General features: G+C 37.4%; 2 protein-coding genes across 3 annotated transcripts in view; one reads left to right on the top strand and one right to left on the bottom strand.

The window, feature by feature from the left end:
- Nucleotides 1-23,868, top strand: part of LOC108665125 (triple functional domain protein-like) — a 155,258-nt gene that overhangs the window by 115,570 nt on the left and 15,820 nt on the right. For both annotated transcript variants that reach the window (XM_047883760.1, XM_018151852.2), the window contains exon 3: nucleotides 16,253-16,441. In XM_047883760.1, coding sequence (XP_047739716.1) covers nucleotides 16,253-16,441 — 189 coding nt within the window. The remainder of the gene's footprint in view (nucleotides 1-16,252; nucleotides 16,442-23,868) is intronic.
- LOC125178909 (piggyBac transposable element-derived protein 3-like) lies at nucleotides 6,887-8,061 on the bottom strand. The gene is made up of 2 exons (XM_047883761.1): nucleotides 7,836-8,061; nucleotides 6,887-7,582 (listed from the first exon to the last, which is right to left on the bottom strand). Exons 1-2 carry the CDS (start codon nucleotides 7,850-7,852, stop codon nucleotides 6,958-6,960), a joined length of 642 nt encoding a protein of 213 aa, XP_047739717.1. The 5' UTR covers nucleotides 7,853-8,061; the 3' UTR covers nucleotides 6,887-6,957.

Below are 23,868 nucleotides of genomic sequence, written 5' to 3'. Positions count from 1 at the left end.
ATTTACTTACTTCTCGTTGAGGAAACTATAAATACAAATTATGCTTTCACTGATACCAATATGTGCCACATGACATTGCGTTATTCCATTGTGATAATGACCCCATTTTCTGAGAATGTGATAAAATTTCACATAAATTACATACTTTCAGACCAAATCACGTGGCATCTGATTCCAAAATATTTTCTCTCATTCATAGTTTAAATCAAGTTACTTCCAACAAATTTCTCAGCACACCTGCATGACTGTAAGAACTCACTGTTTTCCTACTTTAGCATCACCATTAAATTGGCATTAATTCTGCTGTGAAGCAATGTAGATCGATAGCATAGTGCTATATGGATTCCATTTGATACGATAACATTATATTTGCAATAATTCTTTTCAAACTCTCGTTATGATCGCGTGTATTTCATTTGATAGGATAACATTTTGATGGCTCTATTTTCTCCCATACCCTTGATGTGATCGCGTGTATTCTGCTATTCTCTATGGCACTCTAATTAAATCCAAGGTTCAGAGATACAGTAAGTGCTGTCGCTAAAATATCTGTGTGTGAAGAGACCCACTCGCGATCCTCGGTCGCTTAAATATCGTTGCGTCGCAAAGAATAGTTTAGTTCTGCTTAACCGGTAGAGGTATCGTGACAGCAAACCATCCTCGTGTAACTGTTCCTTCCATTGATCGTTCTCCTGCAAACCTCGCTGGCGTCAGTGAGTTTATGGCGCAATTTTCTGAACCGCGTTGACCCAAGTCATCGGGCTCTGCAGATGAGAGAGTGAAACATCTCCTGCAATGGATGACTGGGTAGGTTTTGCTACTTTATCCACCATGATTTCTTCATTTCCATGCTCTGCTCATTTCAATCAAATTAGAGATATCTTGGAAATTTTTTACAATATACTACCCTCTCTCAAAAATTTGTGCCCTCGGAATAACCGTAATTATCATTGATTAAGACTTAGTGTTATTTATTATCCATTAATTTCAGCCAGGTGTTAATGGATGTCTTGCTCAGCCATTTCTCGTCCATTTCAAAGCTGCCCATTGCATTGCTCCCGACTTTCACTACCCAGTCGTGGGTTGGCTCCAACTATTTCCGTAATTTCAAATCTTAAGAATCCAAGTCAAGATGCTTGATAGCCGCTCGGGATGTTCAGATCAGAAAGTCTGTGAGTTTTATGCCGCTGCTTCTGCTTTGACTGAACTGCTTCTTCGTGAGCTGTTGGTGCGGTTCCATAAGGAGGGACAGGGAAAACATAATATTCAACAAAAAATCTTTGTCGTGTTTGCATTTCAGCAAAAGGGATGGAACGAAAGTAAAATCGGTTGTGATGACCAAATTAACATGCTTTGAAAATTATTAAACTTGTTGCCGCTATCTTTCTAATTAGGTCTACTGAAATTCTAATCTTTTTATACAAGTCAGGCAATACGTATTATTTGTATGCTTGAAATTCTTGCACAACAATATCCATCATAAATAAAACAATTGTTTCTGTAAGATGCGAGTTATGGGGAAACTTATGAACAGGTGTTTGCTCTGGCAGATCTCTTGGTTCAACTGCTGTAGAATGACATGCAAGGTTTCGATCATGGCCTTTCATAACACTTTCTTCTTGATGTAAAGAGGAACTGCGCGTTGTACCAGTTGCGTTGTAGTGATGCAGGTAATTATACTTAATTGTGCTCTCGGTACAGTGATGTAAGGAGTAAATAAATAAGGTATAGTGATTGTGCATTCGGTACAGTGATGTGCGATGTAACGCTCTGATAAGAAGATTATGATTATACGTACACTGAATATAGTGATGTAAACTGTGATGTAATGAGCAGGTGATTATACATGTACACTCGGTATAGTGATGTATGAATGTAACGTAGCGTTTAGTTTCACACAGTCGAGTGGCGCGAACTTTAATATTTATAGCCTTTACGTTAACTTCTTAGAATTAACATTATTAACCGAATTTAGACTATATTATGTGATCGAATTTGTGTCTTTCGAAGGGGAATTACGATAACTGCCGTGAACGCTGTAAATGATCTTAATTTAAGATTTGCAGCCGTATGCGGTATTTAAGGTCCACAACCGTGCGGTCTTTGAGGTCCGCCGCCATGCGCTGTTTTTAAGGTCCACAACCGTGCGGTCTTTTGAGGTCCACAGCTGTGCGGTCTTTGAGGTTCGCAGCTGTGCGGTCTTTGAGGTCCGCAGCCATGCGCCGTTTTTAAGGTCCACAACCGTGCGGTCTTCGAGGTCCGCAGCCATGCGCGGATTTTAAGGTCAACAACCATGCGGTCTTTGATGTCCGCAGCCATGAGCGGTTTTTGAAGTCCACAACCGTGTGCGGTCTTTGACTTTCGCAGCCATGCGCTGTTTTTAAGGTCCACAACCGTGCGGTCTCTGAGTTCCGCAGTCATGCGCTGTTTTTAAGGTCCACAACCGTGCGGTCTTCGAGGTCCGCAGCCATGCGCTGTTTTTAAGGTCCACAACCGTGTGGTCTTTGAGATCCGCCGCCATGCGCTGTTTTTAAGGTCCACAACCGTGCGGTCTTCGAGGTCCACAACCATGCGCTGTTTTTAAGGTCCACAACCGTGCGGTTTTCGAGGTCCGCAGCTGTGCGTCGTTTTTAAGGTCCACAACCATGCGGTCTTTGAGGTCCCCAGCCATGCGCTGTCTTTAAGGTCCACAACCGTGCGGTCTTTGAGGGCCACAACCGTGCGGTCTTTGAGGTTCGCAGCTGCGCGCGGTCACCTCACCGAAGCGCCGCGCATGCCTGCGTTGCAAGAGGTCATGCTGTCGCGCACGATCCTGGACCCTTGCTGCATTCTTGTCGGTGTTGCAGTGAAATATTATATTATATCTTCAGGAAAATGCTCTACCATAGCATTTCTTCAGAAGAATTGTTCATTTAATTACATTTCAGTAAAATATAAAATGATTTTCAAACATCCGTAATCCGGAACAAGCTTAAGCTTGCGAGTTCTCTAACAAGACGCTTTCATTGTTTGCGTTGTTCAGAAACTCAGTTATTTTATTTATTACATAAAATATTTCAATTGACTAAATGATGATATTTATTAATGAAGTAATTCCCACTATATAAACATTTAAAGCTCCTAATACTCGATTATGTTGCTTTTTCGTAATTTTTCCACTGAGGATACTAGGTAAAAACCAGGTCACCCAAAACATAATTTTGGAAGAAATCCTTCTTTTGTTAATTTTCTCAATACATTGCTGTTATTTTGAAATGTTATAAGATGTCCAGATGGCCGTTACTTACAATTAGTCGGTAACCCTTGATTCCCTTTTAACCTGCGCGAATCTGTCTTTCGCCAGGTCTGCGTGAGTAATGCCCTGTAAAAATCCCTATAAAAACCTACCGGAATGCTCAGCTGATTGGCCAAACGTGGACGACCCATAACGAAGCTGAGGTTAAATGTTATGCCCCTGCTTTGTGCCTAGAATATCCCCGAGCTCCTTCACGGCAGATCAACTGAACGCTTTGAGACATTAATAGGCTGCTACTCCGTTACCTTTCCTTCTGCACTTTTCTGGCCTGTCTAACGGTCCAATAATTAAGAATCCTACGGACGTTAATAATTTGAGGTTTTATTCAACTCATGGGGTCAGGTTTCTTGGCTTCTTAAATGCAGCGGTCAGGTTTAATAGAGCTTAACTACAGGCATATCAACGCGCTGGTAAAACTTATCGTGACCATTTAGCGTTGTTGTTCTTTTTTGCCAACCCAGTGGTTTACTAACCTGAAGTCCAACACCTGTTGTAGCTTAAAATGTTAACTAATTTTTTAGTTGCGACTTTTGTTGGTGTTTCGGTCCTGGAGTTTTCTTTTTCAAATAGAAAATTTTGTGATTTGGACAATGGTGCTATTTGTTTAGCCTGCCCTTTCCTATTTTATTTTTATTTTATTTATTATCATAATAGATGAGTTCGTTCAAGAAATAATTTCCGAAAGCCGAACAAAAAGATGATAAATTTATCAAATTATCCATTTTTTAATCACTAAAAATTTGGTCAGTCTTCCTTTCGCCTAGGTTATCGTGTTATGCATATGCATGGCAAAATTTGTAGAATTTCAACTACTTTCAACAGCAAAGCAAATGCTGCACTAACGAGATCCTTACAAAATCTTTCATGTCCTGAGATACGCCATCACTGCTCTTTCCCAAGTAATTCGAGTCGCCTGGCTTTATTTAATGTATTTTCTTAAACCATCGGCATTTTGAAGGGGCTCTTTGTAATCGAATCCATCTCCTTGTTGCACGTCGACTGCCACCCCAAGTTGAAGCTTCGGATGTTTTGTCGTTGGCCGACGGTTGGCCGTTCTTTGGCCATTCATAAAATGGCTAAACATTTTCGTATAGTACAGTCAAGGCGAGTTCTCTGTGGAACCATAGCAAACAAATCTCTTGATGCTCCTCTTGAGCCGTGGAATTCATTCAAGTCGCCCATAAAAAAGCTTGGTTCCTCTTAAATACACCGACCAACAATTCTTTTTAATCGCCTGGCAGCTAGTGAAGGTCTAGTCATCACAGATGTGGTAATACTGGCTTCATCCATCGCATGTTATTTCATCATTTTGTCGAGCATTTTATTGTTGTTGTTCTCGGTTGTCAACATCCCCAGCATGTCGAGGTTTCTATGTTTCGCTAATAATTTGTCGCTATGCATTTATTCGATTTATTTTTACAGGATCATTGCAAACATTTTGTAAAATTTTATATATCGCTCGTACTCTTTTGGCCATGCCTGCAAATGAGTTAGCGACCTCCCTGCTAGGTTAGGATATTGACATCGTGTGAGGTTCGGCTTATCCCTTGGTGACGACCGTGGCGTTTAACAGCCTCACGATAAGCCGGGATTTGCTCCCTCATTTGCGGTATCTATACCGTCCTTGTGCGCATGTCTCCTGCGTGGCTTATTGGCAACGCTTCTTATTTCAGTTCCCCCTCACAGTCCCGGTGGGACTTGCCCTATAGGCCTCGTGGGGCGCAGCACAGTTTCGGTCTGTTGGACTCGACCATCAGTAACTTATCGATTTTGTTATGTGTTTTGTATAATTAAGTAAGGGTATCGTTGACTCGTTAACTTCAAGTTTGTAACGGTAAGCATATTTATTATTGCTCATTTTTATCGTATCCAATGCCAAATCCTCAATTTAACGTGAATTAATATTCATGAAATTCATCTTTTAATGCATTGTAAAATCCCAAGTATTATTAAAAAGTGCACCTATGCAGATTTTTCTATCTGTCACGTTTACGTTAGTGAGTTAATTTTAATTCATTTTAGTGAGTTTACGGGCCTTGGCTAGTCCTATATTGGACGACTGATCAGCAAATTCTATTAACGTACGAAGAATTTTATCTCGCTCTAGACTTTGCTCAGTCTCTGGTTTATTCTGATCTCTATTACTAGTATTTCTACAGCTTTTTTATCCCTACTACGTCGTTTAGAATTGCTAATTTTTATAGGGATACTGAACATTCCCCATGAACAGCAACGTTGATAAAAGTTTTCCACCTTTAGTCTGCATGTATAGTAAAGGCAATTGGTAGCACGTTTGTCATTCGTTTCAAATTGGCTTTTCAATTTAAATTCATAGATATTTGTGTAATCAGTTCATTCTAGACGTTACAGTGCGCTACATTTTATTCCAACGTGTACCCCACTTTTATCAACATATTCTTTCTTTTAAGTGCCAAATGAAAACAATTACAGAAGTTTGAGGGCTTTTTTTGTTCGATGAAGTTGTGTTTGTTTATTGTACTTTTACCTATTTTACAACACTTCTCTTTAACTTCACTTCTTGTTGTTTGTTTGTTTGTCTGCTACAAATCTCATAATCGATATTTAACAAACTTCTACCTGTCCAATCGATCTGAAATTTTGCACACTTGCATAAAGTCAGTGACAATGCTTGAATCAGTTGACAGAATAAATAATTTTGAAAATTTACAAAATTTTTATACATTAAAAAAATTCGAAAATTAATTTTTTAAATATATGAAAATAAAATTAGAAATTCATTGTACATTTGTAACATCAAAGACACTGTATTCTTTAGAAGTGTTGTCTTTAAAAAATAATTTTTTAAACGCATTTTATTTACTCTATAGATTTTTTTTACATTGAATCGTTGCCAGATAATTTTCTTGCTAATTAACCCTTTTCAGCCCCAATTATTTTTTTTCTTGAAATTTCATTTTTTATCAAATTTTTGGTGTTGCCTCTACCTAATTGATTAGGAAAACGTCTCAGTTTGCTTTTCTCTACAATAGTATTGCTAGAATACGATGTGCCATATATGTACCACTGAGCATATCCAAGTACATTTTTTTTGTTGAAAGAAAAAACAACCGTGTCTGAAATGCACTTATATATTTGTAAATTGACATGTTATATTACAGTTTTAGGATATTGCAAATTTAAAATTGACAATAAAACATAACGTCTTCAATATTTTTTGCAATATTATTCCAAATACTGTAAAATGGCAAAACTAAAACAAATATTTGATCCATCGTGTGAACTACAAATTTTCTAATTAGCGTTACATTGTGTTCAAACACATTATTTCAAGTATCAAATTGTGTTCAAATACATTATACTTTAAGTTGGACTTACATGTAAAAGGTAAAAAGCGAGATATTGATCAGAATGTAATTACTCAGAACATATCATTATTTGGTATGAAATGGAAGATTACATGCCAAGCAGAGGCCTGCATTACAATTGCAACACTGAACGAAAGGTCTTATCTTACATCCTTCTCCAGCACATCTTCTTTTGTTGTCTTGTGTTTCTACAAAATAATGTTTTATTCCATCAAAACGAATATCATCTCGATCGTTTGTCACCCTTTATTGAGTAGGATGGCGGTCTCCCAGCTCCTTTCAAAGCTTATTCTTCTCATAGTCTGAGAGACAGCTTCATTTCTTGTCACAGATGAATTTCTCCAAAAACATCCTCCGAGAAGATAAAGGAACGATACCAGACACTATCAAAATTCCAAGGAACACTTTCATTTCATCTTTGCTTACCAAGAAATCTGTTTCACCTTTGAAAGTTGCATAGACAATTGTCTGATCCACTAGCAAATTCCACACATCATCATCAAAAAGTAGTTCAAAAAGTTCAACTGGAGTAAAATCTCTATATTTTGCATAATTTGCCTCAGGAAATATGCAGTCACCAGGTGTGAGTGAAGTGCCAAGACTACATTTTGGAGTCTTATAGTTATTGATAGGCGAAGAATTATGAGCCTCACTATCATCTTCAGTAGTACTACGTTCGTCGTGGAAGAAAACTTCATCATTGCCACTCAGTTGATCTTCACAATCATCTTCAGTCGTACGTCGTCCGTCATTGAATACACCTTCAGCATTACCAGTCAGTTGTCTGCCAGACAAATTATCTATCAATCCACTATCACTATCCACTTCATCAGCAGAGTCTTCATCAGTCAATAGGCCGGGATCATTAGGCTCAATATAAACGTCTGCATGGCTCTCATCTTCTTCTAATATACCTAATATCTCGTGCATAGTCTGGAATCTGAAATATGAAACATAAAATGGATTTAGAACATGCTAGAATTTTGATATTTGTAAATATGTGTACTCAGAAAAATGTACCTGTATTAGCTCAGCGAACCATATATGGCACAGCAAATATAAAACGATATCCAGAAAAAATAATGCATTAGACAAATGTAAAAGTTAACTGAAGAGGTCAGTTTATTACTTGTTCAACATATGCAGTTACCAAAAGAACCTGGTTCTCAAAGGAATGTACAAAATATACTTACTTTCCCCTGGAAGCCATTATTTTTGGCAGAGCACAGCGACACTTATTTTCAACGTGACAGCAGAGCACAAACTGGCAGGCTTAAGGGGTTGTACTCATATGAACATGTTGTGGCAGGTTTGGTGTGCATTTCCAGTACACTTGTTCAGGCTTGTCTCAACCAAGAGCGATGTATGATGCAATATTACATCATGCTGTTTAATGTACCATATATGTACCACTGAGCTGAAAAGGGTTAAAATGCCATGCAAGGATTGAGGCATAACCTGCATAAAAATGTGTTTAATGAATTAGCTGAATTTGATATGCAATTAATTCTTCGTTAATAAATCAGTGCTCTCCCACGTCTGTTGGGGAGCACATTTTTGGTCTGTACTCTTACATTAAGTACGAAATAAATATGTGTTGTAATAAAAATAATAATTCGAAAACCTTTCAAGGGTTCTATTTCACTATTTAGCTTTTCTTAGTATTTTTTCCTGATTTTATGTATTCATGATTCATTAAAACCTAAGCTTCAGGTAAGCTCTTTCTCGCGCCCGTGGTCCCGGCGCGCCTAATTGCTTCGCTGTCCCTAAGGAGCGCAGCGATATCGTTTTCCGGTCTTATTTTGAATATTGAAAGACGAATGAACTGTTGATGAACATTTATCATTCATTCTCTGCCATTTGGTCTTTTTTGTTGATCTGCTGGAAAGTGCTAGCTATTTCTGCGTGTTTGACTCGTACAGCTTTCGAGTTTTATAAAAAAATCGGACATCGTGTAATTTTTTACATATATTCCTCTCTAGAGCTTCATGTCGGTGGGCAAATATTTTGATACAACCCAGATTCTATATATCTTAACGTTATTAATATTTTATGCTTATTTTTATTTACATTAGTAAATAATTTCTCCGAGTGTTAATTACTAAACATTATTGTCATGTAAAATCGTTTGACCTCTGAAGTTCAAGTCTATAGTGAAAATCATCGCAGCGATTTCACAAAAGAAGTTGCAATCGATATTCTCTCAATGATACAAACCTCAAATTTAGAGCTTTAATTTAAACTGCTGCAGGGATGTCGTGTAAGCCAGACTTATTTTCCCTTCCATTGATTTCTTTTGCATAATAACACATGAATTAGGTTCAATATCTCTCTGAAGACCACGCCCATATAAATTAATGGTGGCAAGTGGATAGATGGCTCAATACTACCAAACATTTGTCGCTCCATGTTTGGCGTCGGGGGCTTGCAAGGCTCGTTATTTTCGGGCATATTTCATAGGCCTGTGCAGGGATCAGCCCTTAAGTCCTTTTGTCGACACCGCGGGACCGTATTTATGAGGATGGTTTCTTTGAATTTGATTGCCGTATTAATAGGCGTTCGCGCTCGCCGTTTTTGTTGTGCTGGGCCATAAGTTGGCAGGGAAAGTAGCGGAAATAATATGATTTTATTGGGGCATTTTATTGCTGTCTGTAGATTATTGGTAAACGATCGATAGACTGGCGCAAACGTCATCAAATATCTTAAAGAGCAGCAGTCCATCATTATATATGTACAGGGTGTTTCAGAATTAAGTAAACCTTTTAATTTATTAATAAATAAAAAACTAAGAACGTTATGAAGTTGAAACTTGTTTTATTTAAAAGAAGAACATTTTCATGGTAATATTGTATCATAGTTACGTCGTTATCCTGTATAGCTTGCTAAATTTGTGTTTAATTATCAAGCCTTAAATTTTCATCATGATTCGCTACAGCAAAGAAGAAAGAACAAAAATTATCGCTACAGTCAATAACGATGTCAATAACAGAAGTTCAACGTGATTACAGGATCCATTTCAAAACAAGGATCCTTCAAACAAAAAACACATTTAAATATCTTTATCGAAAATTTGCGGATATCAAAAATTTGCACTCTCGTCAGAAACACTATAATGAAGGTTATGAAAGCAACGAAGAGAAGAGCCCTATTTTGTCAAAACAATTGTGGTGGGCATTTAAAAGATATTATATTTAAAAACTAGGATACAATATTACCATAAAAATGTTCTTCTTTTAAATAAAACAAGTTTCAACTTCATAACGTTCTTAGTTTTTTATTTATTAACAAATTAAGAGGGTTACTTAATTCTGAAACACCCTGTATATGTCGACTTGATAATTTAATTTTCTAAATAACTATAATCAATTTCACATAAATGCGTTGATGATTCAAGAATATATTTTCCTTGAAAGTAGTATTATTTTTGTGTGCATTTTTTCACGTTTGAATTGTATATTATGCTTCAACATTTTCTAAATAAAAAACTGATCCATAATGAAAAATTATTATTGGTTTCAAATATACAAAATAATTTTACCTTTAAAGTCTTCAAATCAAGAAGCGAAAGTTTTCTATATAATTCGCACTGTTGTGAGCTTCAACTACATTTTATGCTCTTTTAGACGCAGAAACACGTCACGCAGGGCAGTTGACTTCTGTCGACCCTGTGCTATTAATTATGATTATATCCATTATATTATATCCATCAGTTGTTCTCGAGCTACCATTGATAATAGCTTCGTGGTTTCGTCATGGGCATCCTATGTCCTGCAGCTGACATTCACGATTCATGGTAAACAAGAAGGACTTTGAATGTGAATTATAGTTTATCTGATGACGAACGATTTTTCTTAAGTTTTCATGACGATTCTAGAAAGAGTTAGTTGCTCTCAATTGTTTTTAATAACTGAGGGTTCTTCAATCGGCAATGTTACAATATTAAAGGGATTATAATTAGTCTATGGATATTATGAGGTGGCTCTTTTAAAGTAATATTTAGCCAAGATTTTGTGACCTATCTGTAAATTGTTGATTGTTTTTTTCTCAATTATTTCTGCTTTTACCCGAAAACCATAATCAACTTCAAATAAGTAAATCAGCAGTATCAATTCAGCTTTGTTCTCTTTTCTCTGGCCTAATTGTGTCCTTGGAATTCTCAATCTTGATCACTAAACCCCCGAAAAAGCTTGAAATGAAAATTTACAGTTTTTGAAGCTTCGATATTCAGTTGTTCTCGAGTGAAAAGTTGTTGTCCTCGAATTGTTGAAGCTTATAAAATTGTTCAGGACGTGGAAATGATAAATTCCACCCCGCCGTTTTTTCGAGCTCTCACTGTCTCCGTTGATATCCGGAGCCATACTTTCAAAACTCGCTAAGTGAACGTAAGTACTTACGCACTATTTTCTTGTCTATGATTGCTGGATTTTGCTTGAAAGGCCGTCAATGATAGGCTTATCATTTTACGATCTCTTAACTTTTTTTGAAAGTATAGGCCCCGGCTGACAAAGAAGCAATTGCCGAGCATCTGCGTAAGTTCGGATGAAGCGATCGATGTTTGGCCGCCCTCGAGTGGCGACGCTTGACCATGTGACCCGCGCGTCTGCGTACTTGGGGGACCGCTGTTGAAGGCGTAATTGGTTCCGTCGGGCGGGGATTGCCGAAAACGATCCTGATGATTGTTTCCTGTTTTAAATATTCGTTCATTTTGGTTAATATTCCGTGTTTGACAGCGGTTATTATCCTTTGCTCTAAATATATGTTTATTTTGTACGATTGTCCAAGTTTAACAGCGTTAATTATTCTTTGCGTTAAATATTTGTATCTGTTGCACAATTGTCCTTTTTATAGCGGTTATTATTTGTATCAGTTGTCCATGTTCGACATCGGTAATGATAACTTGCTTTAAATAATAATATCTGTTGTACAATAGCTTATATTTGATATCTTTAATAGCTTTGCATTGTTGTATCTGTTGTGCAATTGTCCAAGTTCTACAGCTACCTACTGAAGTTGTTTTTAATTTTGATTTCTTGTGATCTATATATGATTTAAAACGTTTCTGGAATTTCGTATTTAATTAAAAATTTTACTGTTGTTACCCAGAATGGGTAATTTTTTGCTGTTCCCTCGACTATTATGAAGTTAGGCAAAAAAAGATTTTTTTTCTTGCTTGCGACCAACGCCATGCAATCATGTGACGTCTTGAACGTATTTCTCAATCTTTGACGTCTATAACGTCTTTTACGTGTACGATGCTTAAATTATATTATAGATCGGAGTACTGAAAGTTATACATAACCGGAGTGCAAGACAAGACTGGAAAGTTAAATGTAAATAAGACAATTGTAGATAGGATACAACCGAAGCTCGACATGACTGAAGTTGTTCTAAATTTGCTTGAAACCGTGAATGATTTGAAACAAAAGCGGTTCCTCCGAAAATATTATTTCTAGGACATCTTTGCTACCACCACCACAACTGCAAACTGTGAGACGGGCACGTGTATTTACGATACGCCACGGGCATATTTTGCTTTGTAGGCTGTTAAAAGCTCCGTGGGTTTAGCATGGGCGAGAAACGACAGCTGCGTGTTGACAGCCGCTGCCGAGGAAAAGATCTGGTGACACCACAACGCTTCTTCAAGATCTTGACGCCTCCACCCTGCTCCATTGTTCTCTACAACTTCATTCATATCTGAGTCACCGAACAGAGTTCTTTTGTAGCTCCATTTATTTATGACTCTATGAACTCGGTTCTCTTGTGTGTGAATTTCTTTGCGGATTATTTTTGGTGTTTTATTTGTCTACTTATATTTATGCTGCATAGACATGGATTTAATTTGCAGATCCATGTTTTTAATCACAGACTTTACATTGTTTTTTTTCCTTATTTATTTGTGCTGCTTCCCATTTCGTCCTGTAACAAAAATGAATGCGCAAGTCTATATCTCCACCAATAAATTAAATGGAAAGAAAACTCCAGGTATATTCGCCATATCTTCATCGAAACCGTTTCGGAGATCAACTCCATTGTACGTCATTTCAACAATTTAAATAATACAATTTATATCAATTGAGAGAATCTAAATTTGTGCGAAAAATATTGAAACCTGAGTATCGAAGAAAGTGACCAGGGTACATTAAAACCTATCGATTAGAAATTTCAAGTATATAAGAATTGTAAGCGTTAAGCACGTTTTCGATAAGTTTATGTTCAATTTACTTTGCGTTTTCTTTGCTTCTAAATTCTTGGTAAACTTGCGATTTGAGCAGAATAATGCATGACATGCTGTTTTTTCCGAATTCATTACATAGGCCCGATTTTGTGCTGCCGCGACCACCGGTGCACACACAATGTTTAGACTTTTGCCATTTTCCCATAATTTTGTGTCAAGTTAGCCGCTAAACATACTTTATACTTTACCTCCTGCGTTCAAACTTAGGCTATTATTTTTCGACATTTCTCAAATATTTTTTATTTTGTTGAAGGAATCTTACGAGTATATGTTCCAATCCAGCCTTCACCCGCACAGCCTCTATTCCCTCCAATTTGCTTCGTTAATATCAAAAGTCAATGTTATGTGGATATTTTCTCTCTATGACGGGACTAACCCTCTACCGCCTGACATGAGTATATAGCCGGAGCAATATTGTCACAAGTCTACTCAAAAAGGATACGTTGCTTTATAGTGAGCGCAAAATGACTTGTACTGATAGTTGCCGCCACGTACGACAACTTTAAAATGTTCTCTGTTGCGTACAAACGTCCTCAGGTTGCTACACTCAATAGTTTACGTATAATTTAAATAGAAAATTATTTTCCCAAGAGAGTGACATACGGCGGTAGATGGTTAACGCATGGTGTCGGTTAATTTGCTCTACAGCAGCCGCTGATCAATAACTGGCTGTGCCCAACTGATATTTTCATAGTAAATAGAAGCATTGGGTCGAAATACAAGAATCTTTTGTGATGAACCACATGGCTGAACCCTGGGTCGTTCCCTAAACTGATGCATGGAGGGGAAATTCATTTGATGATGGCCGTCCCTGTGATCCATCTGTCCTATGATGACACTCCGGATCATGTGTGATCCATCTGATGAAACTACGGATCATTTGATATGCCTTCGAAGTTTACTCGAAAGTTTCGGTGTTGCGAATTGGAATTAGAAGACTCTTTCGAATTTAGAAATTGGAATATTAGTTGCCTTTTTTCCGTTGTACAATTTTCCATGTTTGACAGCGGTAATTAATCTTTATGTTGAATATCTGCTTCCGTTGTACAAAAATTTGCGTTAGTGTCAAAGTATTTACCGCAGTAGACTTCCGTATTTTTCATATCATTTCCTCTTGCATTGTCTCAATCATTTGTAAATGTATGTTTGATAACTGTTGGATTTTCTTTTGAAAAATGGTCGAAAATTTTTGTTCTTATAGCAAGTGAGTAAAAAAATTTCGAAATATACCTCTTTATTCCGTAACTGCAAGTGGGATGATGAGTCTTATTATTGCAATTATACGTCGTTTTTTGATTGTAAGTAGAATTTTCATTAAAATTGTAACTTCACATGAAAAACGTCTCTATTCTTGATTAATTATTTGTTACTGACATACAGTTAAATGGAGTCAACGAACTTAATCCAGTAACACTTATTCCAAAATCTCCATGTCAATTTGAAAAAGTCTAGTTTTGCTTTTGGTTGAATTTTATTCGCGAACTTTTGTTAACTAACCTACGCAGTGTAAGTAGTATCATTGCTCACCTCCTGTAGCGTTAGTTTCATTTTCCCATCCCGACATTTCTGCCTAAAGCTACAGACAAATTTATTCCTAGTAGATTCCATTGATCTGTCAATGTTTACCTCTTCTAATTTGTTCATGTTTGCTGCATGCTTCTTAATAAATGCTGTGGGAAATATTTGTAACTATACTTTCACTGAACACCTGTAAGCGAGACGCTCAAATGCCTGGACGTCGCTGGAATGCTGGGAGTTGTTTATCCCTGAGCCTCTCCATGTGATCGGTTTGAGATCCTTTGATGTGAGTAATCCATTGCCTTGGGCATTCCCGAAAGGCTTTCATGTCTGCCAAGTAATTCTAAGACTTGTTTTGGCAGGGAAAGTGATCAAATTTATGGTCGCTTGCCATTTTTTTTCAATTGCGACCCTCGAGGTAAACAATTTTTGTTACCAGGATCGAGTTGGGAACCCATGCAGAGAGAGAGCCGCGCGGATCTTGAAATGGAAAACTTATTCCTTTCCCTGCTCAATATTTTGTTTAGGCTGTCGGGCATTTATGGAGAGTAAAATTAGATTGTAAATTGATCGAGATTATACAGAGCTCCATATTTGGCAACATAATGTGTGACATAAATTTTAACCTGATCATATATAATGATCGAAATTATATAGCTCCCTATTTGGCAATCTAACGTATATTATACATTTTAACCAGATTATGTATATAATTGCCATGCTTAAAATGGTAGCCCCATGTGCATCAAATAAAAGAACACTGTTGCCACGATCAATAATTTTTATATAAATTCACATCTTTTATGAAGCCATTGGTTTGTATAATTCAAGAACATCATCCGAAAATACGACCAATGACATTTTAAAGCTCTACGTTTACAACGTTTATAAGGCCTATGAAATTCTTTTTTCGAAGTCTCGCCACAGTAAGTCTGTGCCGGCCTCTCATTACGTCGCTTGAAGAGGTCAGATTTGACGACTCCTCTGCCGCGTTGCCACAAATTACGACGCCTCGTATATACTGATTGCTACTTAGCAGAAAAAATTACAGTGCCCACGAGTACTGTGAATTATGTACGCTTCTGAACCAAATAGAGAATGCTGCTATGCTACGTAGTTTACTTGGCCATGACCATCTATTTAATATTCTAGTATAAAATCGCAGTTTTTAACTTGTCAGCGTATTATTTGGGAAAATACCGGGGTATTTAACCTCGCGGAGGTAGATTGTTTGGTTAGATTTGTTATGTACCGATATTTATGTGAAATCGACTTTGCAAACGATTATCTCTGTCCTTTTTTTGTCAGCCTTCGCTCCTTGCTAGATTACCTAGTAGAAACTTATCAGAGCTTAAACGCTGATGATTTCCATATTGCCGATATAATGCCTTTGCTGACCAGTATACTTTTCATGTGATTTAAAAGATATCTCTAAAGGTATTTTACAAGAAAGTTGTACTCTGAAAAGTATATTATTTGTGCTTATATTTACGTACACTCGTGTCACTAGCAAGCATTTAACGCTCGCCCTGAAAAATATCTTGAACAGTACATCTAAATGAATGTCATCAGCTCGAAAATAAATATTAAAATGAAATAAATAAAGATAAAAAAACTCTTTTTTAATAAATGTAGTCTATTAATAATTTTATTATATATTATATTGTGTTATAATATGCTATATATTAATGAAGTATAATCTTATATTTTTTTGTATTGTATTAAATTGAATTATACTATATTGTATTATATTATATTATATTATATCATATTATATTATATTATATTATATTATATTATATTATACTATGATAGAAGCTTTAGAAGCATGTTTAAATAATCTGTTTGCCCCGACAGCGCCACCTAGACAACGGCTGCTGTGCGCTGGACGAGCCTCGTGTAGGCGCGGAGAGCTCGACGCACGACGCCAGCGTGCGCGCCCTCGCCGGCGCCCTCAAGCTCCACGTGACGCTCTTCAACAAGCGCCTCCTGCTGGCCAAAGAGGCCTTTGAGGACACTGCTCGCTGCTACAATCTCCTTGATAAGGTGGGTCAACCGGCCGAGATAAGGTGGGTCAATCGGCTGAAATAAGGTGGGTTAACCGGCTGAGATGAGGTGGGTTAATCGGTCGAGATAAGGTGGGTCAACCGGCCGAGATAAGGTGGGTTAATCGGTCGAGATAAAGTGGGTCAACCGGCCGAGATAAGGTGGGTTAATCGGTCGAGATAAAGTGGGTCAACCGGCCGAGATAAAGTGGGTCAATCGGCTGAGATGATGTGGGTCAACCAGCCGAGATGGGGTGGGTTAACCGTCCGCGATGAGGTGGGTCAACCGGCCGAGATGGGGTGGGTTAACCGTCCGCGATGAGGTGGGTCAACCGGCCAAAAGAAGTTGCTGATTTATGGGTATCGACAATTTGATGACGTCCGGTCCAATTTCTTGCGCTTCCCGAGCTGGTTTAATTTCGTGACAAAATAGTATGATTTAAAGAGAACCTTTTTGTCCATTTCGGCTTTCGTATGTGTCCATGAACCTTTCAATAATCGTAATCACAGATCTGTCATGCTGCAATTATTCTGTTTTCCTCATCGCCGATGAAAATTTTCTTTTCTAAGCTCAGCATGCGTTTAATGAAACTCCCAGTGCGCCCCATGCCCACTGTGCGCCCCCCACTGTACGCTAAGTTAGTGTCACTATAAGTCGCTTATACATACGCACAGTCGCGTGCTTTGAACCCGAAACTTTGTTACCTCGGTTGTATGTGTACCAGCGTTGTCGCCGAAGATGAGCTAATAAGGCGCTCGTATATCGATGCAATTCTCACACGTTGATGTTTGTCGATGGCGGTCGTTTCAGGTACTGCTGATAGCCGTACATGGAGGCTAGGTCAACTCGTAAGTCTCGCTGGCCATACTATCTTCTCTTGGTGCAATCACTATACGAAAATCTCTACTGCGTAGTGCGTTGACTCGCATTTCCCTTTCGATGCCAGTTTTCTCCGCTTGTTGTAAGAAAAGTTGTTGTTCTAAGCTCAAGCATGGGCCCATTTCACTTATCACTTTGGTCATGACTGCCCTTTACATTGACTGCTGGAGACGTAAAGTTTCAAATCTGACTCAACTTTTTGACAATTCTGTTAATGTGTTAACAAAAATTAAAATTAATTGGAAAAAAATCTTTACTAATTTTCAGTAGATTTTCAGTCTGGGATATACAGTGGGGGGAAATAAATATTCGTACACTTGAAAAATCGTATTTTAATGTATGTAAGTACACAAACTTAACAGGAAAAGTGATTTAAATTATGTATAGAGACGCATAGTATTCAAAAATACTTTCAAAAGAAATTAAATCTCAATGCAACAAAAAACAATGCAACATGTTCACTTTTCTTGCCAAGAAGAATGGTATAAAATACCAGTCAGCATCTGCAAATCATTGGTCGAGATGTATAGAAATAGACTGGTGTCTGTTGAGCTGAATAAAGGGTATTCAACCAAGTATTAAATTAAAATAATGCGGATTTATTGTTTTGTACGAATACTTTTTTCACCCCGAAAAGTGAACATGTTGCATTGTTTTTTGTTGCATTGAGATTTAATTTCTTTTGATAGTATTTTTGAATACTATGCGTCTCTATACATAATTTAAATCACTTTTCCTGTTAAGTTTGTGTACTTACATACATTAAAATACGATTTTTCAAGTGTACGAATATTTATTTCCCCCCACTGTACATAATTATTAATTCAAGCGAAAATATAATTCCTATGAAATATTAAATGGTCAAATGAGTACATGTTTGGTCGAGTTTCATTAATCCATAAATTATTGCCTTCATTCATCTTTCATTTTATTGGCATTTGAACGCGACTCGTGGTAATTTTTTTAGTAATCCAATTCACTGACGCGTGCTTCATGTTCAACCATGCGGCCTTGAAAATTTATCCTTTATGATGAAGTTCAGCTTCTCTGGATGCTCGCACAACCCCTTTACGTATGGGCTGTCCATCTTCACATGTGAAGCATCTCGCGTCGCGCCAGAAAAATTGTACGTCCGAGTACATCTTCAGGAATGATTGTGAGTGGCGTCAAATCCCGCTGTCTGTACTATTCATAGAGTTTGATGGGATATGCACTTTGTGATGAATATGAAGTTGCCTAAATTTAGTAGAATAATTTAGATACAAACTTCATTTATTCATTGTGGTTTGGTTATTAGTTGAATTAGGCTACTTGTTGTCAATAAACATGAAGGGAAATCTTAATAATCATTTAGATTTGGATTAAATGTGTTGTTCTGTCTTGCTAAAATTCTCGATTTTATTTTCATGCTATGCACCATTGACTAGAAATCTGCATATTAATTTTTTGCGACTCAGAAGACGATTTTATATCATATTTAAATTTTCGGTGCTTGATTTCTCTTGAAGAAAAAAAATTTTTTTTGCTGCCTCTTCAAGGTCAGCTCGACAAGCAAAATCCCCTTAATTCCACCAATGCGCGTCAAAAGCGATTTCCAGATCGTATTGCATTACAATATGCCTAGGTATTCATATGTGGGTTATTTACATTTAAACTTATATGGTCAACGGTATTTATTTTTCATTAATGCTTTTCAATTAATGCAGGCTGTTCTTTTATTCGGACGATGCCCAAATTTTTGTGAATAAGTTTGCATAAATTGAATATCAACGTAAAGATAAGAAATGGATGTCAAATTTTAATCTATGTATATCCCATTAATTATCTTAGTCACTTATTTACATAATCTTAGTTACATTTTTTGGTAGGCCTATAAAAAAAATTTGTAGTGATAAACAGTTGCTCCACTTTGTTCAAACCAGACAGGCAAGAGGACACGATTTGGCCATGCATACATAGAATTTTATTCATTACATTCTGTAGCACAATTTTAATGGGGCATTACTCGTCCCAGCTATTCCATTCATTCTAAGCTATTCCATTCCAAGCTATTCCGCCCTTTTCCCTGAAGACCGATAAAGTATTTTTGGTCCCAGAGACTTCCTTGTTATCGCACAAACTTTATTTTTATGGTAGAAAGTTAGGGTACTCGACGCTTTTCTATGCCCCGACTCATGGACCTCTCCAGTCGCACGACAAGCGTCTAATTAGCTTCTACATTCCTGACCCTGCGCCGTGTGGAGTCTACTTCCTTGCCTTTAGAATTCCCAGAAGAAAAATGTAAATTCGTACAGCTAAGTGTAAAAAAATTCTGTCCTTTAGGCGTATTTAGAGGGAAATTTGCGTTGTATTTCATGAGACCTCTGTCGGAGGTTTTTAGGTATGTTGCAGAATCTCTGACGAAGCTGTTCAATATCTCCTCCCAATAGATCGGTATAGTCTATTTTATAAACATTGAATATTTCGTTTTTTACTTGCCAGAGAATCTAGCTTTTAGCAACATTTTCGTTTTAGATTACTTAAACAAACGCTGTGCTATAGCAAAACTAACGCGTTTTCTTGTCATGAAATGAAAACTGCTGATGTGAAACTTTCTTCCGTTATCCCTGTCGTGCCGCAGAGAATCAATAGATGATGTATATCCATGTTTTATAGGCCCTGAGTATGCGGAAGACTTGTATCTCACGTTAGTCGCATCCAAATACGTGAGTGAAGCAGTACGGCGCTATGCGTCGATCTTTTGTTCTTATTGAACTTGAACCGGTCGTGTGAGGTCTCAAATTCGTACGCCGAATAGTCCTCCTTAACCCATTGTTCCTCATACCAACAACAGCCCACGCGTGAATGGCTATTAGTTCTTTACAAAGGCAGGCTCCGAAGCAGAGACGGCAGTAATGCCATGGTGTGCGCAGCGTTATTGTTGCTGCAATATGTTCTAAAGAAACATTCTATTTAACCTGTTATATTGCCCTTGAAAACTCATCGCCTTGAATGCTATTATTCCTATTCATGTGGTGTAGGCGATTTCTTTGGAACGGTCTATGGTGTTATGCCAACTTAAAAAATATTAAAAAAAGTTATACGAGTTATCATATTATAATATAATTTACTATAGTATAATAATGTGTATTATTGATCATGCTTTGCATTACTGATGAAATGAACGACTCAAACATGGCCTGGCTTTTGTTGAATTACCTTCAAAAATACCCAAGTATCTAAAGGTCAATAAAGTTCCTATGTGCGAACCGTGTAACTGGGAAAGAGCACCTCGGAGGTTTTAATGCTAGTGACGAATAGTGATGTTAACTCAAGTTGAGGAGGCTTCAACGTTGGCACTATAGGAAATGTTGTGATGTTTGGCTCTAGTCGCGAAAGTTGCCACGCTTGCTCTAGGAAATGTGGTCGCAGCCCTCCAGGAAGGTTACTGGGTACGATGCCATGAGACTCTTGGTCCGCGCTGCCGAGATTTGGCCGGAGGCGTTATTCTGACATCCACTCGTCGGTCTCGGACGTGTTGCCGTCATGATCTACATCATAATAGCCCATAATGCTGCACGCAAATTAGCAGCAGCCAAGTTTATTACCGTGCACCTAGCATTCCTCTTCTGGGTTCGCGGCAGACAGCGCCATGTTACCTGATTCATGAGCTCCGTTATCTTTTTCGCAATCGCAAGGGACAGAATTTCTATGGTAATCTCGCTACTCGGAAGAAAGTTGTTGCGGACACCGTGGCCGTTAGCACCAGATTATCCGTATACCTCCCGCACGGAGCACCGAAAATATATGACTGAAAATGTAGGATATTTTTTGCTTCATGTGTCCATGGATTTTTCATGGAGCTGCCTCTCTTATTTGCACTGCATTTTCAGAAGTAATATTGAATGGTAAAAAATATACGCGAGATTTCAAGTAGTCGTTATCTTTTTATGAACTCATTAGGTTTTTGTAGATGACCTTATATATGTACGAGATTATAGTTTCACGAAATCTTAATTCGTGCTTCTAAATTAAGCTGCAATTTAAAAGCAATTTTTATCTTAAATATAATTTAAGATAGTTAATATGTTTGATATATTATTCATACGCTAAACATTTTTTATTTTAAATCTCTCAGTCCTTTAATTTTCACTCGTAACCTTTTTCGAAACTGGTGCGGAAATTGAACATTCACTTTTCGCTGAAATTTTTTTAATCATCGTACCTCGCATCTCTGATGGAACAAAACTAAACCTCATCACAAAATACATATTTTTCAGTGCAGTGGTAATACATGAAAATTTCAGTGTTTCATTGAACAAGGCAAATGATTATATCAGCTTTCCCATTCTACCCCACGGTAATCCTGAGCGTTACTCAGCCATTTCCAGCGACAACTCTGACCCTGTCCTTGAAGCATCTTTCTATTCCTTAGCCGTTCCTCACATTCCTTTGGGCGCATAAATTCACTAGATGTTTGCGATAAATACGACTGCAGCTAAGTTGTAGAGTATCATATTCTCTATTCGAATTTAATTTTATGTTTTTTTTGTAATTCCTTAAGCTTAAGGGCGAAATTGTAGTTGTCAATTCCCCTCTCGGTAAATAATATTTCATATATTGTTTAAAATCTGGATTTATGGATAGTGATCCATTTGAATTTAACCATAAATTCTGTCAACCTGAGTATCCAATACTTGATCACAATGATCTAGGAAGTTTGACTGATGAACTGCCCTTGAAATTAGGCAACGCCGTATGAAGTTTCTGTTGAATATTCAAAAACACCTTGAATACTGGCTTAATTTTCCTTTAGGTTAAAATAATTGAAAAATTTGCCCATTTTTGTCTTGTACGGTTAAAGTACATTGATTTAGGTTAAAGTAGTTCCTCTAATTTTCCTTCAAGTTAAAGTAATTGAACAATTTGCCCATTTTTGCTTGATACGGTTAAAGTAAAATAATTTTATGCGTATCCAAAAAGCCTTATTTCCAGCAGACTGTTAATACTGTTTGCACGTTTTTGACCTATTCTGTCATATTTCATTAAACTTGTTGACATGTATACGGTTCTTATAAGTCAGTGGTCCTCAAACTGTGATACGCGAACGCAAACCGTTGTACGCGAGGAATCAAAAACATTTTATTTTTTTTCTTCCCTGTATATATGTTCATGGTTATTACACGATAGACAATCTTGGATGCGACTATATCAGCTGTTGCCACGCACCAATCACCTGGTCCCACACCCTCGGTTCTATTTTAACTGTACACTTACTTAATGCGCAGATTATTGGCGCATTAAGTACGATAAATTGCAACTAATACTTGAAATTGACGGGCAATATGAAATATTAGTGGTACACGAAGACTGTTTGGGACAACCGAGCCGTTTTCGAGATCAAAAAAGTTTCAGAACTCTGCCTCAAGCGATGGTGCTGCGGTGGGTGGAAAAATTTGTTTGCGAAACACAAGTTTCGCCAAGAATTTCGCTAGGTCATTAACAGATATCAGCTCATGTTCAAAGTACTTTTTTTCTACTGCGAAGTTGTTCCTGCAATGTCAGTAGGTTGTTCATCCTCATCGTAATCCGGTGGGTCGCTCGTTAGACAAGACGCTGATGCGGACCATGGACTGTACGGGTCGCGGGCGTGGTGCCCACAACATCTACCATTTATCATTAGTGAGTGGAGAAAGCACAATGATTGCTGCGGGTATTTGGCCTTGAACACCGTGTACTTTTTTGCTATGTAAATCAGACATATACCTTCTCATCGTAGCGTTGAATTCTGTGCCTTAAATGGCATGGAACAGCGCATTGGTTTTGCTAACTCATCGGGAGGAGAGACAAGAGAACGAATTTGTTTCATCGATGTACTGAGTGTTAACGAATGTGATCGTCATTCTTCTTAATGAATTGGTCGTAATTCTTCTTCGTTAAAATCATTACAATAATTTTTTTTATCTCATGTAAAAACTTTTATATATATATATTAAAAAATAACAATACTTCAACACGTCAATTATAAATGTTGAACTATAATAATTCCATTATGTCTAGTAGCGATATTATGATAATTGACTGAAGCAAGCATTTGCATTTGGAATTCTTTTCTCGAAAACAAATTTTTGCTAACGTTGATGTGGCGCTGAAGCTGATGCCGGCAAAGCCAAACTGCTTCTAATAAAATATTATTAAAATTATGATTGATGAAGTACGTCTTTAAGCATTTGCGGACAATATAAATTTTAAGTTTTCTAGGGTCCTTCCAAAAATAAAATATAAAATACATTTTATAGAATCTATACAAAAGTTTTATAGAAATCTGAACATGAAAAATCTATCGTTGCATGTGTTAGCCGCAGCTGCGTTTGAAATAGGCCATATGAAACTTCTGAACTTGATCTGTGAATCAAATTTCTTGACATTTTGTGAACAAGTTACCACGTTGCGTATCAAGCGCGTAATTCTATTTCGTAGGCAATGCTTTCTCTACTGTTTTTGCCTCTACCTTAATTGCAGAGTCTCATCCCGACCATCGCTTCTTATGACTTTTTCTCTACCCTTTG

This window comes from Hyalella azteca, unplaced genomic scaffold (genome assembly GCF_000764305.2).
Source record: "Hyalella azteca isolate HAZT.00-mixed unplaced genomic scaffold, Hazt_2.0.2 contig13638, whole genome shotgun sequence".
Lineage (NCBI taxonomy): Eukaryota > Metazoa > Arthropoda > Malacostraca > Amphipoda > Hyalellidae > Hyalella > Hyalella azteca.
Note: the sequence above shows the minus strand (reverse complement) of the source record. Positions and strands in the feature narration are given on the sequence as shown.